The following is a 15,724-nucleotide window of genomic DNA, read 5'->3' as shown; positions in this document are numbered from 1 at the left end:
AATGTGACCATAAAGGGATTTGTATGGAAGCCTGGAGCTGGGGTTCAGTAGCTGTAGTTTTATGGATTTCTTACCCACACTAGCAAAATTGGGTATTAACAGCTCTTTCAAAGTAAGAGATACTGCTTCATCCAAGTGCCTGATATGCAGGTTGGCTGGGTAATGTGGTGACTCCATGATTAGGAGAGGATCTCACAGTCAAAAGTTTTATGATTTTCTTTAGTTGAAATCTAATGAGGTGGGCAATGAGACCTGCAGAACTGAATGATTCTGGTTGGTTTTCCTCTCCAGCTAACTACACACACACTTTTTCTGAAATCAGTTGTTATTATTGAGAATAGGTTAAGAAATGAGAAAGTTAGATGAATCCCCAAGAGTACAGGTAGTTTGGAAAACGAGAAGAAATAGGCGCCAGCTTTACAGCTCGTCACCATCCACATTAATCACGTTTGCAGTAGGAAGCAGCTACTTTATGTGCAAATACTTTAACAACTGGTTTAAAAAATGAAGCAGGATGTCAGAGCCCCAAAGTTCATGTAAAGAGGGTAGTGAACACCTGTGTATTGAAATAGAAAAGAGTTTTCAGTCCCTCTTCAGCTGAGGTTTCTGCAGCTTTCTCAGTCCCTCACTGAGGGACTCCTGGTGGGGCAAGAAGGCTCTTGGTGCCTGGTGGGACAGCGACAGCAAGGTCAGCTCGCTTCCTCTACTATCTCACCCCTGGGGATTTTAAAAACAGGAGGTTAAGAAATAATCCCTGCTTGGGATAATAATTCCCTTGGCCAGAGGAAAAAAGTGCCTGGTGCAGCCACTGACAGTGGTGCCCTGGTCCTACCCTGCCATCCCCAACCAGGGCGGCCCTTGGCCCTGTGACCATCGTGTGCTTCACCAGTCCCATCCCTGCCGAGTGGAGCCACATGGCTGAGAGTGGCTGTGAAATGACACCTCTGTGGGAGAGCTGTGATGCTGCGAGGATGCTACAGCCTATGCAAAAGGAAAACGGAAAGGGGCAAAGGAAAAAAAAACCCACAAAAATGCTGTGTTCGTTCCTCACTCTTCCCTCAGTGCTGTCTCGCCCCTTGCAGAGGCTTCAGAGGTGTGAACACATCCTGTTTACATCTGCCACCAAGACAGAGAGGCCGAGGGGAGCACACGGCTGAGGCGCAGTTGGAGGCAGCACCGTGCACAGGGAGAGCTCCCTGCGGTGGGAGACGGCCCCGGCATGGACACGCTGCCCATCTACCACGGGCGCATCACGCGGGAGGCTGGGGAGAAGCTGCTGCTGGAGGCGGGCGTGGACGGCAGCTACCTGCTGCGGGACAGCGAGACCATCCCCGGAGCCTACTGCCTCTGCGTGCTGTGAGTGCTGCCATCACCGCCCTGGGGTGTGGGCAGCCAGGGCACTGGGGCTGGGAGCGGGGTGCTGGGAAGGGCTGCTCAGGTGGCGGCTGATTTCCAACCTTCACTTCCGCAATACGGGGAGTCCCTGCAACAGAACATGTGCTAATATTACCCTTTGCTTACATGTGTGACACTTTTGGCTCCTTCATCTTTTTTAAGGCAGAGGGGTGTGTAAGGGATGTGGGGTCCTTTGCAGAGGGAAGAGGAGCAGGTTTTGCCTTGCAGAGACCATGCTTCCTATGGGCAAAAACGGAAAAAGAGAAAGCAGGCCAGGAGCACGTAGGAAGGATGAGCGAGATGCCATGGAGAAGTGCCAGGCAACTTGGCTTAGGATGGTGTGTACTGCCTCTTTGTGCTGGATAACCCTCTTGCTTTCTACCTGCGTTCTTCTGCTTCTTTATTGTGCTCCTGGGTGTTCTCAGCAACATCCCCAGTGTCCCCTGTCATCGGGGAGGGTAACGTGGAGTGCTGTCATCCACAACAAGCCTTTGCTTCAGGATGCTCTCAGTCAGGCTAACTGTCCCATGAACCATCAGGTGAAACTACCTGTGATGCACATGAAATACTGATGGGTAACAAACTAAGTGGTAATGTTTCATGAAATGGGGTGAAAAGGGAGCGATCTGGTGGGATGGTCTGTCAGAGAGAGGATAGACAGGTTCCCCTGGGAGAGCTGGGTGACTTTATATTCATAGGACCTCATTTTAATGAGGAAATTTAGTTACCCTACTGTTGGCAAAAGTCTTGGAAGTCCTGACAGTGCTGTACCATTGCATTGGAAGAACAAAGATGTGTCTATCAAGACCCTTATGCTTTATTTCAGTAGGAGAAGGAACACAAGAGAAAATTGTTTCAGGTCCAGTACAAAATTAGCTAACAGGGGGAACTCAGGTACCTGGCAAAAAAAACCAGAAGAAGAAGAAAAGTCCTAAGTCAGGTTTTCCCCAAATCTCCTGAATACTTTTCCAACAATATGTAGTTAAGCCCTCGGTGAGCATCATTATCCCCCCGTTATAGACCAGTAAATGGACACATGCAAGGAGGTCATAGGCAATTGAGAAATCCACAGCCTTCTTCTCAGGGAAAATCTTTGTGACAGAAGATGTGTTTTTTATTCTCTCATGAAACCAGAAGGTGAACCAAGATAGGTGCTTCTGCTAACAAATACCTTAATAACAAGATGAAAAATGGGAAATAAGAAGCATCTTGAGTTAAATGAAAATGGAATAGACATAGCAAGAGGTAAGGAGCGCTATGATTCCTATGGTGGGAATAGGTAATAAAAGCAGAATCTCTTTTAAATAGCCATCACAGGAAATGGTGATATATCACCTTTACACTCAGAAGTCATTCAATGCAGGTGAAACACCAAGGCATTAGAGAAAGGGTCAGACAGAGTGTTACAATGCTGAATAAAATAGAGAACACTAAAATTAGTCCACCATTAGTCTAAATCAGGATATAGGTATGTAACAAGGTCTTTCATCTGCACACAATCAAGTTGGGATTTTTTGTTGTTTTAGTGGTAGTTTATGTCCTTCTAAAGAAATTTCGTGAATGAAATAGAATATAGAAAATGAAAATAGGAATAAATTAAAGGTTTTCTAACTGTGAAGCTCTGCAATCTTTGGAGGAAAAGAGACTTCAGTAAGAAACAGAACACTACATAATTGTTTTTGGAAATTATGTGCCATTCATATCATCATGGTACGTTGCATTCAAACATATATATATGATAAACAAAAGGATAAAAGCAAAAAAACATTAATGGTGAATTATGCAGGTTTCTTACAGAACATAGATCCTCAAAATTTATTTTGTACAGGAAATAACATATTGGATAAATCCAGATAAAAAATTAAATGAAAAATATTACAGTGATTATGATCTTATGCAGACAGAAAGGTGGCTGAAAAATGCTAGAGCTAAGCCTTTGTTCCAGTGCTTGTTTATATTTCAATTCAAAGCATTATGGAAGAAATAGTAGATATGGTAAAAAACATATCACACAATAACTTTGGAGACAGTTATTATAAAGATACCAGGAAAGGATCTCACACTAAAGATAGCAATGACAGTTTGAAGAAATGTGGGCTATAAACTAGAAAAGTGCTTTGACAGGTGAAGTTTACCAAAGCAGAGACTTTAGTGGAGAGATTAGAGAAGCAAAAAAGGAAGGCATGAGAAATATAGATATGTGTTCGGTGGAGGATGCTAAGCCTGGTTTTGGCAAAATAAGCTAGTGGACATAACCTGTCCAAATTCCAGTGTGAACATCATGGGCAGAGATGGAACAGGTGGTAGTGCACGGGAGCTTTGGTAAAAAACTGTGCAGTTGCTGTATTCACTGTTTAAGAAAAAGAAAATCAAAGAAAAATAAGTACCTCTCTGCTTTTTTATACTTTCTCCTAAATAATCATGAAAATTATTAGGAATAACAAAGTTATTCAGAAATTTACATTTTGGTTCAGAATCTGTGCTGAAGATCACTGTAGGAATACACAAATATAACAAGATCGGGCTAAAAATGTATTTACTAGAAGTACTGAAGTGGTCTTTGAAACATCGGAAACAAAGCTGGTCATCCATTAGATATATTGCAATAAGTATTGGAGGTAAACAAAACATTTTGCAGCTTTGGAACAGGACCAGGGATACTTCTATTGCCCCTAGAAAACAAAAAGAGAAAAATAGCCCAGCTTTCCAAAATCAAAACATGTTCAGTCTGTCTTCTTTCCCCTCTCTCTCCACTTCTATGGAGATGTGAAACAAAACAAACCTAAACCCCTGCAGCTTCACAGTTCTAACCCATTTTAGTTAGTTTGTTTTGTTTTGTTTTGTTTTATTTTTTTTTTATCATGGGGGAATTAAAAGGCATAGTTCTGATAAAGAGAAAAGAAAAATGTATCCATTTATCAAAAAAGTCATTAAGCATATATTTGGATGACACCTGTATGATCAGTTTGAACTTGCATAGGTGGCTGCACTTCCAGCTCCAGGTACAGTAATTGTCAAGTCCTGCGATTCCATTGCATTGTTTAGGCTCAAGCAATGTTTCCTTTTCCCAAGAAACTGCATAAATCTGTAATGCCACCATCACCACCACACCCTCCCCCTAGGACACCTCCAAAGAGCCCTGACATATTGTGGCAGCCTTTGAGCATCTTAAGGCACACGATAAGGACTGCACCGTTCATGGTCAGGCTCATTCACCTTTTGCTTTTCCAATTAAAAAGTGGAGCCCTGACCTTTAAAAAGGAGAAGAGTCAAAGACTTCATGAATCCCTTGTGACTGACACTGATTTTACAGGGCAAGCATAAAAGAGACAGGTAGTAGCATAAAACCTGACCTATAGAGATGGGTAACTGCAGCAGGCAGGACCCTGTTGGAGCATTCATCTAGAAAACTCTCCTTTCTCTTTTCTTTGTTTCTCCTGAGCTGTTGATTTATCTCCCTTGAATGCTGCTTTCTGCTATCCGAAGCCACAGTGTGCACATGGTGTGCCTGGAAGCCTTCAAAGAGAGAATGAATGTTTTTTTGGTGTGATTGTGGCAAAGCACAAAGGACCCCCTTTCACAAATATTTTAAGACCACAATTAAACTATGCATGGAAGAGTAGGAAGGTTCTGATTTGCAACTGTCTGCCCCTGGGCTCTTGCAAACAAGGGTGCTGCCTTCAGATTTTGGCAAAGATTTTAATACCAGATGCTCCCAAGGTCTTCATTGTATGAATAGCATTACTGAATTGATAATATATACTTTAAGGATATTGTGAATATGTCAACAGAAGTACACGACCTTTTCCCGGGATTTTTTAGATTTGCATTGAAAAGCAAGGTTTTTTGCTGTTCCTGAAAACTGGGCTGCAAGAAATGCATATGCTTTAGAAAACATACACGTTTTACCTGTAAACATGTTAGACACTACACACAGTACACCAGGGTTTTAATATCAAAAGCTGATTGTTCCAGGGAGCTTTCTTTACTGGTCTGGTTTCCTCTTTGCTCAATACCCCATTTCACATTTTTAGCACCCTCAGAAATCCTCTGTGCTCACAGCTCCTAATGAAGTCAATGGGGGACACGGGGCACACTAATGGTGACTAGTTTGAGAAGCAGCCTCTTAAACCCTGCCTGAAAAATGTATAAATAAAATGCCTGAGAGTGCCAAAAGCCCCATGTTCCTTTACAGATATATGAGCACACATGCAGAAACAAGCAGCTCATGCCTGAATTGGCAAAGATAAAGCATTTGTAGTTTGGGTTTTAAAATTCGTATACTTGAAAATACTGGGAATGTTAGTAGTTGTTTCAGGGCTTTAAGTAAGACAAACATGAGGTGCTTGTCAAACTGTATGTTCAGATGATTTGTTTGAGACCAGCCATTCACGTACTGTGCTGCATTCAATTTGTGGAGAATAATCAAAAGCTGGAATTGAAAGCTATTTAGAGCTCTTGAAGCAACAGTAATGGCAACAGGGATAGGCTGCAGTCCTATCAGATTTTACGTGTGCTATTTTTTCTGTCGCTGTAACCACGGTGCACAAGTTCAAGGCAACGTGCCGAAACTTTCTGATGCGGCAGAGGCATCAGCTGTGCAGCGTGAGGGTGTAATACAGGATCACAGCTTCAGCTTAGCGTTTCTTTTGTTTCCTATGTAATATTTTTGATAGAAATGGCAGAATTATTGCGTTTATTATAACACCGCACATAATAATCAGCGTAATTTGGAATGTAATTTGGAACAAAAGGAAGAGCCCCTCTATTCAATGTTGCTGTTGTAAATATCACACGCTGTTTTCAGCTTTAAAAGAGTCTTCTATAGCACGACAGTAAATTTTACTGGCCTGAGTATTTCAGCTTCCTGCTAATCAGTGAGTGTCGTGTTTGCTGAGCATAACTTGGCTAATGACTTTCAGATATTCCAAAGGCTTTCCTTGGAAATGTTGACAGCCTGAATCATGGAATTTATGAAGCTTAGTTACTGGCCTGCCATAAAGTAATTTCCTTCTATTCAGCATCTCAGGTTTGAATAAATTCTCATTTTATTGCTGAATTTGAAGAAATTCCTCTTTGAGGTACTGCTTTTGCCTGATATCTCCTCATATCAGACCAAGACAAACCTTTCTCAGGCTACACACTTGCTCTTTAGGTAAATCAGCAGCTTTTCTTCAGGTGGTTCAGTGTGTTGAAGTGGTGAAGATACTGACAATCTTCCACAGAAATCTCTGCATAAGTTCAGAGACATTACACTAGATTGCACTTTCTCTCTCAAGGTTTTGTTAATTTCAGAATAATAAATCAAGATAATTTGTTTGCTTTACAGTGCTACAGCACTTACAGAAAGGTAATATTTGTTACTAATTCAGTATCACAAGTAAATTTTTGCCACAAGAAGTGTTGGTAGGGGAATTAGTGACAGAAGTCAGGGACAGAAATGTAAACTCAAGAGCCACTGTGAGTGAAGCTACAGTGACTCTGTTGGGCTTTTCAGATGTAAACATCAGTTTAAACTCCTTTATTCACTCTTGCTGACATAGAGCTTGTATCTTGCACGTCATCTCAACATGAATGTCATTTTTCAGCTTGAGTTAGCTGATGAGTGGTAATTGCTAAGTTGTTGTGCCTTGATTGTATAGCTGAGACCTAAATAAGGAGGGAGCCAGGCTGCTTGTCAACCAGAAAATGCAAATTCTAAAACAGACCAAGGAGAAGCTTAAATAGGATTTTCTCCTATGTTAAATAACAAGACTTTTCAGCCCTTCTATGATTACTAAACCAAGCAGGACTACAATAATTGAAAAGAAAAAAGGAAGAAAAAGAAGTAAGTTTAAGCAGCTGGTTGGATGACCTCTCATGCTCATCTACTGTGTGCCATTGACTCCTCACTCCAAAAGCACTGAGTGCTCCATGAGCTCCCCTGTGGCCCTCCTCTCCAGAGCATTGTAGTACTCGTCTCCCCAGTATCAAGTGGTTTCTAAGCATTACCTCTGTTTGTGAAATGAAGAGTTTAACTTCATTTCAGAGAAGAGAAACGGTGACACAGGAGGCTCAGGTCAGCAGTACCCTTTAGCTTCAGGTTCCCAATGTGAGGGCCATGGGAATGGATTTTGAGTCTGCCCAATGTTAGTCTGTACAACTTGCTGACTTTACTTGCATTGCTGAGGTCTGTTTCAGTGTTTCACATAACTTTTGCTTCCAAAACACCCATCTTCAATTCCCGTTTTTCCACCCCTCCAGCATTTTGTGCTGCTTCCAGCTCAAACCTCCTCATGCTTCACCTCCATATATCATTGCTCTTTCCTTGCCCAGCTTGTATAGACAAAGGTCCCTTTTTCTTTTCTTCCACACCCATCCCACCCAATCCCAGTCTTCCTTTTCAAGATGCCCAATTGCTAAATTACCTTCTCTTTTTTTCCTCACTAATCCAGGCCGGGCAACACACGTACATTTCTTGTGGCTTGAGATCATGGACACTGCTTAGCTGAGTGTTCATGGTACAGCCAGCCCAGACATGGTGATGCTGAAACTGCTGAAAATCTTTAGAGTGCCTCTCTTGCAGCCTAGAGAGCCACCACTGGTTTCAGAGAGTACAAGAGATATACCTTATTTAAAAAAAAAAATTTATGTGTTACTTCAAAAATTAGGCAACCCCCCCAACAATTAGAAGTTGTTTTCTTTTAACATGGGAAAAACATTATTTTGTCTAACATGTCCCTTCTCTGATGCTTCTCCATTCTCCATCCCTAAATAGGCTGAGGCAAACACCTAAGAAATGAAATTTCAGTCTGAAATGCTGAAATGTGACAAAGTTATACTAAACTGAGCCTGGTCGGTGTATAGTCCTCAGGACCTCTGTTTGTAGGCCACAGCACTGTCTGGTTCTTAAACAATGTTGCAAAGTGAAATTCCAAGGTAAGGTCGGGTTGCAAATGTACCAGGTAAGAAGCTCTGACTGATATAATGCACTGACATTTGAAGAGAAAGCTACATACAGAGGAAGAAATTATGTCATTTATTGCTGACATGGCTTTCCCTTGTCTCTCTGTCTTTCTCACTCTTTATTTTTTTTCCATTTTGGACTCAGAAATGAATACAAATTAGTTTAATAAAATTTCCTAACTGAGATGCAAAATTATTTTAAAATATACCATGCAGCTGAAATGTCATGGTTAATTTTAATCTGCAGCATGTGGCTAATGTCCTCGGGCTGTTTCAATGGTGCAGAAGATTGTAATTATTCACCTGTTAAAGTAAATGCAGCTTTAACAAGTCTGATCACAGTTGAAAAGGAGGAGTGGAGAGGATAGGTAGACAGATGCTGCTTCAGTGTGTCATCTGTGAACAATGCCTTTGTAACTCTTTCAGAGGAATTATCTAGCTATAAAGGAAAAAAAGCCTATAATATAAAGTGGACTATTTCCTGTAATAGCAACTTTTTCTATATTTTCCTTTGACAAAGTTTTCTGAATGAAGGTATTGCAACAGAGACAGTGTTAGTGCAGTTCCCAGCCAGTATAACATGTCCTTTCTTATGGAGATGAAAGAATAAGTGACATGTCATAAAAATATCATCAGTGGTGACCAAAGCACTCTTTCGTAAGTGCTATCTGATATTGTCCTTATAGCAGTGGCTGTTTTCTGCTTCCTCTCACCAGCATTTTGGCATTTTTTGCCTTTGATAAAAAATTTACAAGACCTTATTCATTAAGATGTTAATTCATGATTACTCCTGTCCCTTGAGCTTCACTGACATGAGAGAGGAGCTTTGCTCTTGTCAGTGAGGCTTGTCTCTGTCCTCAGGACAGGAGAAGGGACTGAGGGGCCCTTCACTGAATCTCTGCTTGGGCAACAGGAGCTAGTCCTCCTCCAAGATATGGTGCTACACCAGTGTCACTGTAAGAGTGCTCTCTGAGATCACACCACATATAAGGACATCGTGTCACTCTAGGAACTTTTTTTCTGCCCTGAGTAGAGTAAAACGTAGAAAACTAAGCTGTCCTCTCATGGTGGCTGGGGAATTTCTGATTTCCTGAGACCTAAGCTCCAGTAAATGGACTTTTTCACCTGCTTTTGCCTGTTGTTACATGTTTTGCTCTTTGGAAGTTAATGTTCTCTACGAGCTCAACTTTAACTTGTGTATTTAACTTTTTAAAAAACCACCTTGATCTTCCTTCAGCCCACACTGATCTTAGTTAACGTTGGGTAGTTTAAATCATGAAAACCTTTCTCACGGGAGGCCGTGCCCATGTAGCAGTAAAATTGGCTCGTCAAAATCATGTCATTTGTACGTGGAAGGTAAAAAACTCTTTGAAGTGGTAATGAAGTAAGTTCCTGCCACATGACAGAAAGTTTTGATAAGATCGTGTTCGTTGGGAGAGTACTTATCAGAAGAGCTGTAACTCATTTTGTGGAAACCAAGGTCCCAGTGGAAAGTGGTGAAATGGGAAAACCTAGCTGTTCACCTGCTCAAGAAAATGCGTCCTCCTTCCTTTGCTCATTTCCTTTGAACAAGCAGGTGTGGATGCCGAGGCCATCTCCCATCTACACACTGGCTCTGTTTCCTGGTGGCTTCAGAGCAAAAACCACATGATAATGTTGTGTTTTTCAACTTAAGCACAGTGAAACCTTTCAGGTCTTTCAGGATTTTCTCCTCAGGGAAAATCATGAACATATGCCAGGTGAGCGGAGAGCTCTTGGTTGTCCCTCATGAGGCTGTGATAGCAACAGGATAGCAGTACTCCTCCCATTCTCCATGCTGTGCTGAAAGCACCTGTGTTCCCAAATTCTTGTTCCTTTTTCTGTATCTCAGGGGCTTTTAATCTGAATTATCCTTTGTGCTTTCCCTGTGCTGAGTGGAAATATTTTGCATAGTAATTTTTTTAAAAATACGGGATAGGTGTCTATCTTACATCTCACCACAATTCAGCATTGAATATTACTTAATCTGACTTCTATTTTTCAATTTAGAAAGCACTTCTGGCAGAATCCTGAGAGCCATCAGACAGTTCAGAGACAGAGCAGCACCACAGCCCCCCAACCACTTCAACTCATGAAATCTCTTAGGTAGAGAAAACAATGAAAGAAACAACAGATGGTGGCTTTCCAGACAACTGAGCCATTTGTGAGAAAATCAGATTTTAAAGAGATTGAAGCAGTTGGAATGCTTTGGGACAACCAGGAACAAAGATGGGTAGTAGAATCATGGAATGGCTTGTGTTGGAAGGGACTTTAAAGATTATCTAGTTCCAACTCCCCTGCGTGGGCAGGGATGCCACCCACTCGACCAGGTTGCTCATACACTTGTGCACAGTGTAGTATTAAAAACAGAAGAGAAGAGAATGAGTTTTAGATTCATGGATGCTGATTCTGTTGGGTTTGAGGCTTGAAAAAATCACTGTAGAGATGGTTAAAGACCCACTTCAAAGAGATGGGACTAAATGCCAGCACCTCTCTGGTATTTCCCAGTATATTATAGCCTGTAAAATCCTCATTTCCTTAACCATATATTGACTGGTGTGCTGCATACTTAGGTACAGGAAAGCTCCTTGTGATTTTTAAAACAAAATTAACGTGAACATCAGGTACTCCTGAAAAGCTGGCGATACAGCCACGGATCTCAGAGGCTTCAAGAAAAGACCTGATGGTATAAGATTGTCTGAGAGCCCTAAAGGGAGAAATTGGACTCCCTGAACATGAACATACATCATCTAATGTCTTAGAGGGATGTGCTTTTAAGCAATTGGTCTTGAGCTGTGGCCTAAACCACCAGTGTCCGTGGTGCCATGGCATGGACAGGAGAGCACTGTTGTCCTTCCGCATCTTTCCCTCCTCCTGCAGCCACAACAGGTTCCTCACACCTCTTCACAAGGTCCAAATCCCTGATGGACTGCAGCTTCCTGGGGGAAGCAGTGGGGGAAGCAGTGGCAGCTGTTTTTCTCCTCAGGTTTCCATGAAATGAGCGTTGGCAGCCACTTTTCACATCTATCTGGTGGCATACACATAGTCTTGTTTCTAGATTGAGCCTGAAGAGGTGGATGAAGCTGTGGTGGGATTGTGGGGCAGCATCAGTCACATTCCCATGCAGGAGGAGATGGAGGGCACTGTCTCATCTGCTGAACAGGGAGCTTGTCCCTGCAGCAGCCCCAGTGGGAGTGAATGCCTTTGTGTCCTTCACCTCTGCATTTAATCACAACAGGAGTCATGTGGTGGGGGCAGAGCTCACAAATCTTGACACACATTTTGCTCCTACTTCGTGGGGTTGTAACACAGTGCCAGCTGTTAACAACATCCTGCTTGGGTAAATTATACCAGACACTGCTTTGCAAAGGTTGCTGCAATGACTTTTAGACAGGAATTTATCCAGGAGCCATGACACAGAGCGTAAGTAATTGCAATCATGATATCTGTGTCATTGATGGTTTCTGCAAATTTTTAGTAACTGCTATAAGACCATGAATATCTGGAAAGAAATAGTGTTTTTCTGCTTTCTTAAGAGTAGGAATTGATGCTGAAATAGGGAATAGTCCCTGAAGTCCTGCTGGGTATTCATGTAAATCTATGTAGTATGAAATACAGTCTTTCTTATCTGATACCATCTAAACTAATGTTGCACCCGTGGAGCTACTATTAATTTTTTCTGTGTCTGACATAAATTTTTGGATATCTGTATAATAATCTACCATGTAAATCATTCACTGGGTTCATGAGAGAAGCAAGACTGACTTTGGACATGAGCGTGTGTCTTGTGCTATTGGTGTATGACTCCTTATCAAAAGACTCAGATTTTAACAGAATGAAGATTCCATACTCTTATAAGTCTCCTTTCTCCATATTTGAGAGTTAGGAATGTAGGGGCAAAGCAAAGAGCAATTAATTTACCTTCTTGTTGTGGGTCTAGCTTTCCAAGTCAATTATACTCATGATATTGCTTCTGTTAACATCTGCATTTAAATGAGTCACAGAACAGTAATGCTATCAGCCAATAACACACCTTCTCCTCTTGCAGGGAAAGTACGTCTGCTGTGTGGCAGTAAAAGGAGGTCACTGGAAAAAAAATTAATAAAAATGCTGAGGCAGGAATGAAAGCAGCATCACTTAACCTAAAATAACTGAATACTGCTAAACTAGATCTGAGTCAGAGCAGTCCTTCTCATCCCAGAAGAACCCAGTAGACTGAATGCTGTGCCTGGCCAGTGGGTTTTTTATCAATTTAGCCTTTATAGGTGAATTTATTTTTAAGGGCAGGTTAGCAGATGAACTGACTCCCACATAACAGAGTGTAGCTCTTGTGAAAACTGTCAGGAAAAATGAGTAATAAATACATGTTAATTTTTTTTTTTTTCCACAGGCATCACGGTTATGTTTATACCTACAGAGTGTCCCAGACAGAAACTGGATCCTGGAGTGCTGAGGTGTGTACTCCTCCTTTCTCTTCTGAAAATTTCTACATCTTGTCTCATATTCTTATAGATTTAATGAAATATATTCAAATTATTCATGTTTCTGCATAGTCTGATTTTCATTGATGGTAATCGATCTTGAGTGTGCCCATCAGTAAGATGTCTTGGTGCCACTTCTGACAGTCTAGAATTCATAAATTAATTCCCTGTTTCACTTCAGCTGTTGCATAATGCAATAGTGCATTATTTTCCATCATTTTAAATAACAAAAATATTTTGTTTTTATAACTTGACAAGCACAATCTGTTCCGTTCTATCCGTGTACCACTAATGTAGGAATATTTAAAGAAATTATTTTCAATCTGCATTGTTTTAAAGTTAATTTTGCTCCAGATCAATTCATCATAAGAGAAAAATGTATACAGGGTAACCAAAACTTGGTACAAAATATGTTTTCACCCATCTGACAAGAAAACAGTAATTCTAGTATAGAAAAACAGTACTTGCAATACAGACAACTATTTGGGTTGATGGGATCGGGATGTTAACCTATATTTATTTTATGAATTTTTTGTTCTTTGGATGTACTCTGTGTATTAATTCATAATTACTTTCTGTTTGTATGTTAACGAACACTTATTACAAATATTTTAGAATATCTAGACAAGGATAATTCTTTGGCCATTATTATAATAGAATTGGTAGCAGTGTTCTGAAAGACAAAACTGTTTCTCAGGGTTACTCAAAAGCAGATTAGGGAGTGGAAGTGATTGACATTACTGTGGAGTAAACAATTCACCCTTGGGCCCAGGACTCTGTACATCCTCTGCAGGAAAAGGTGCTGGCTACAAATCCATGATACCAACCCTTCCCTTAAGCAAACAGAAACCTTTAAGTAAATGTTGCTAAGACCACGCTGGCCTCAGCTGTTAGAAACAGCAGCACAGATCCAACTTTTCCCCATGGAATGTGCCTCCAAGGCCAACAGAGGCTCCAGATGCAGCTGATCCTTCCCTGTCTCTGCTTCCTTCCCTGCAGCTGTTTAGTCTCTGAGCAAGCTCAGGTCACGCCCATCTTTCAAGGACGAGGCAGGGAAATTAAAGCAGTGCTGGTGAAATCCCAGGCAGTGTGAAGACTCCAGCTGGTGCCAGAGAGGTTGGATTTAGCTCACAGCTGCTGGGTGAGAGCACTGTCCCTCCAGTGTGACTATGCTGGCAGCGCCTACGCTTGTCCTCCTTTGACTGTGGTGAGGAGGTGTTATTGCAAGAATGCCCTGAAGGATTTAGCACAAATGCTGGATTTTTGATTAAAAGCACACGTGTTTTCATTTCATAGTGTTTGAAAAGTTGCTAATTTAGAAAGTAGAAAAACTCCCACTTTTAATAAATAGGTAACATTTAGTTGTTGTCTTTGTACAAGACGTAGGCAGGAATACTCAACACATAAGCCAGCATCGAATGCTCAGAGAAGAGTTTGCAAAGAGGCTGTGTCCTTGCTGAAATTTATCGGTGTAAGGACTCCCCAGTAAGCCCTGGTAGCTCTCTAGGTTGTCTTACTGGTGTTTGCAGGCTGGAACTATCTTACTGATACATGCCAGGAAGTTATTTGTAAGGAGGTGAAGTCACTGGCTCTAGTAAGTCAGGGTCAGAAAGAGTGAAAGATCACTTGTGGGTGGGGATGCCAGGTGCCAGGTTTCTCTTGTAGAGGTTCAGAAATTGTCCCTCTCCCAGCTTTACATCACTGTGCTGCTGGAGGTTGCTCAGTGCAGGGAGTCTGTGATGCCCTGGGGAAGGGGAGAGCAGTGCAGCTCCTTGACTCATTTTAAGTTGGCACATCAGGGGGTCCACATCCATGGCTGGCCACTTCCCTGTGGGCTGTGTGCATTTCTGAGGACAAGGCCCCTGTGCCAGCACCCCGAGCACCCAGCACCCCTCTCACCTCTCATCCTTTGACTTTGCAGACAGCGCCTGGGGTCCAGCGGAGGCTCTTTCGGAAAGTGCACAACCTCATCTCGGCCTTCCAGAAACCCAACCAAGGCATTGTAACACCCCTGCAGCACCCAGTCATCAACCACATGAAAGCCAAATATTCCCCAGGTACTGGCGGGGTGGAGGGAGCCTCGTCTGCAGCTAAGCAGAGCCCTCCATGGTGGCAGAGATGGAGACTTATTTGTACGTTGAACTAGATAACAGAGTGACGTTGCCAAAAATGTACCCTAACTTTGTTCCTGTGTGATTGAAATGCTGTCAGTCAGAGACAGGGCCTGTCAATGTAATGAGAAAATGGATTTTGACTGTCTTCCTGAGTGCTATAGCAGCGATGGCTGCCTTCCCTCACCCGCACCCTCACTCGTGTAGGTATGAGCCTTCTGATCCGTCCATTTTCTTGCAGTATTCATCCTTTCATATCTTTGTGATTATGTTTCTTAGGGAGGAATGAAGGCCGTGACTTCCACCTGCAGCCATCATGAGGATGTTTCCCCAACTGTGACATAACCACATCTTCCAGTGTCTCTTCTAGTCCATGCTCTAAACCAGAACGATTTATATGATAGTTAATACAACTCCATGAGTTTTCTTGTAACATTTACAGAAATGTGTATTTCATACAATTTATAGTTCAAAATGTAGAATTTTAAGTTTCAGAATACTTCAAATTTGGAGTGAGATTTTTTTTTTTTGGTTTCTGTTTGTTTGTTTTCTAAGAGAGGACAAAAAAAGGAAGAACGTAATATCTTTTCCCCCCTTTATAATGTCAAGTAAAAAATATTTTTCCCTTCAAGATTAGTTCTTAATTAATAATTTGTTACTAATTTTACATTGCTGAACTTTGGAGTCTTCTTTGCTTTGTTCTGATTGGCATTTATGCAGAACTGGGCAAGTCCCCTTTTATAACCTTAGGAGAATTGTGTACATTAAAGTGTC

General features: G+C 41.7%; 1 protein-coding gene across 1 annotated transcript; it reads left to right on the top strand.

Moving 5' to 3' along the window:
- Nucleotides 1-1,104: 1,104 nt before the first annotated feature.
- SH2D1A (SH2 domain containing 1A) lies at nucleotides 1,105-15,724 on the top strand. The gene is made up of 4 exons (XM_017818778.1): nucleotides 1,105-1,356; nucleotides 12,749-12,812; nucleotides 14,761-14,896; nucleotides 15,230-15,724. The coding sequence occupies exons 1-4, from the start codon at nucleotides 1,220-1,222 to the stop codon at nucleotides 15,268-15,270; spliced, it is 378 nt and encodes a 125-aa protein (XP_017674267.1). The 5' UTR covers nucleotides 1,105-1,219; the 3' UTR covers nucleotides 15,271-15,724.

The sequence above is a fragment of the Lepidothrix coronata genome, unplaced genomic scaffold, assembly GCF_001604755.1.
Source record: "Lepidothrix coronata isolate B3197 unplaced genomic scaffold, Lepidothrix_coronata-1.0 Scaffold2, whole genome shotgun sequence".
NCBI lineage: Eukaryota > Metazoa > Chordata > Aves > Passeriformes > Pipridae > Lepidothrix > Lepidothrix coronata.
Note: the sequence above shows the minus strand (reverse complement) of the source record. Positions and strands in the feature narration are given on the sequence as shown.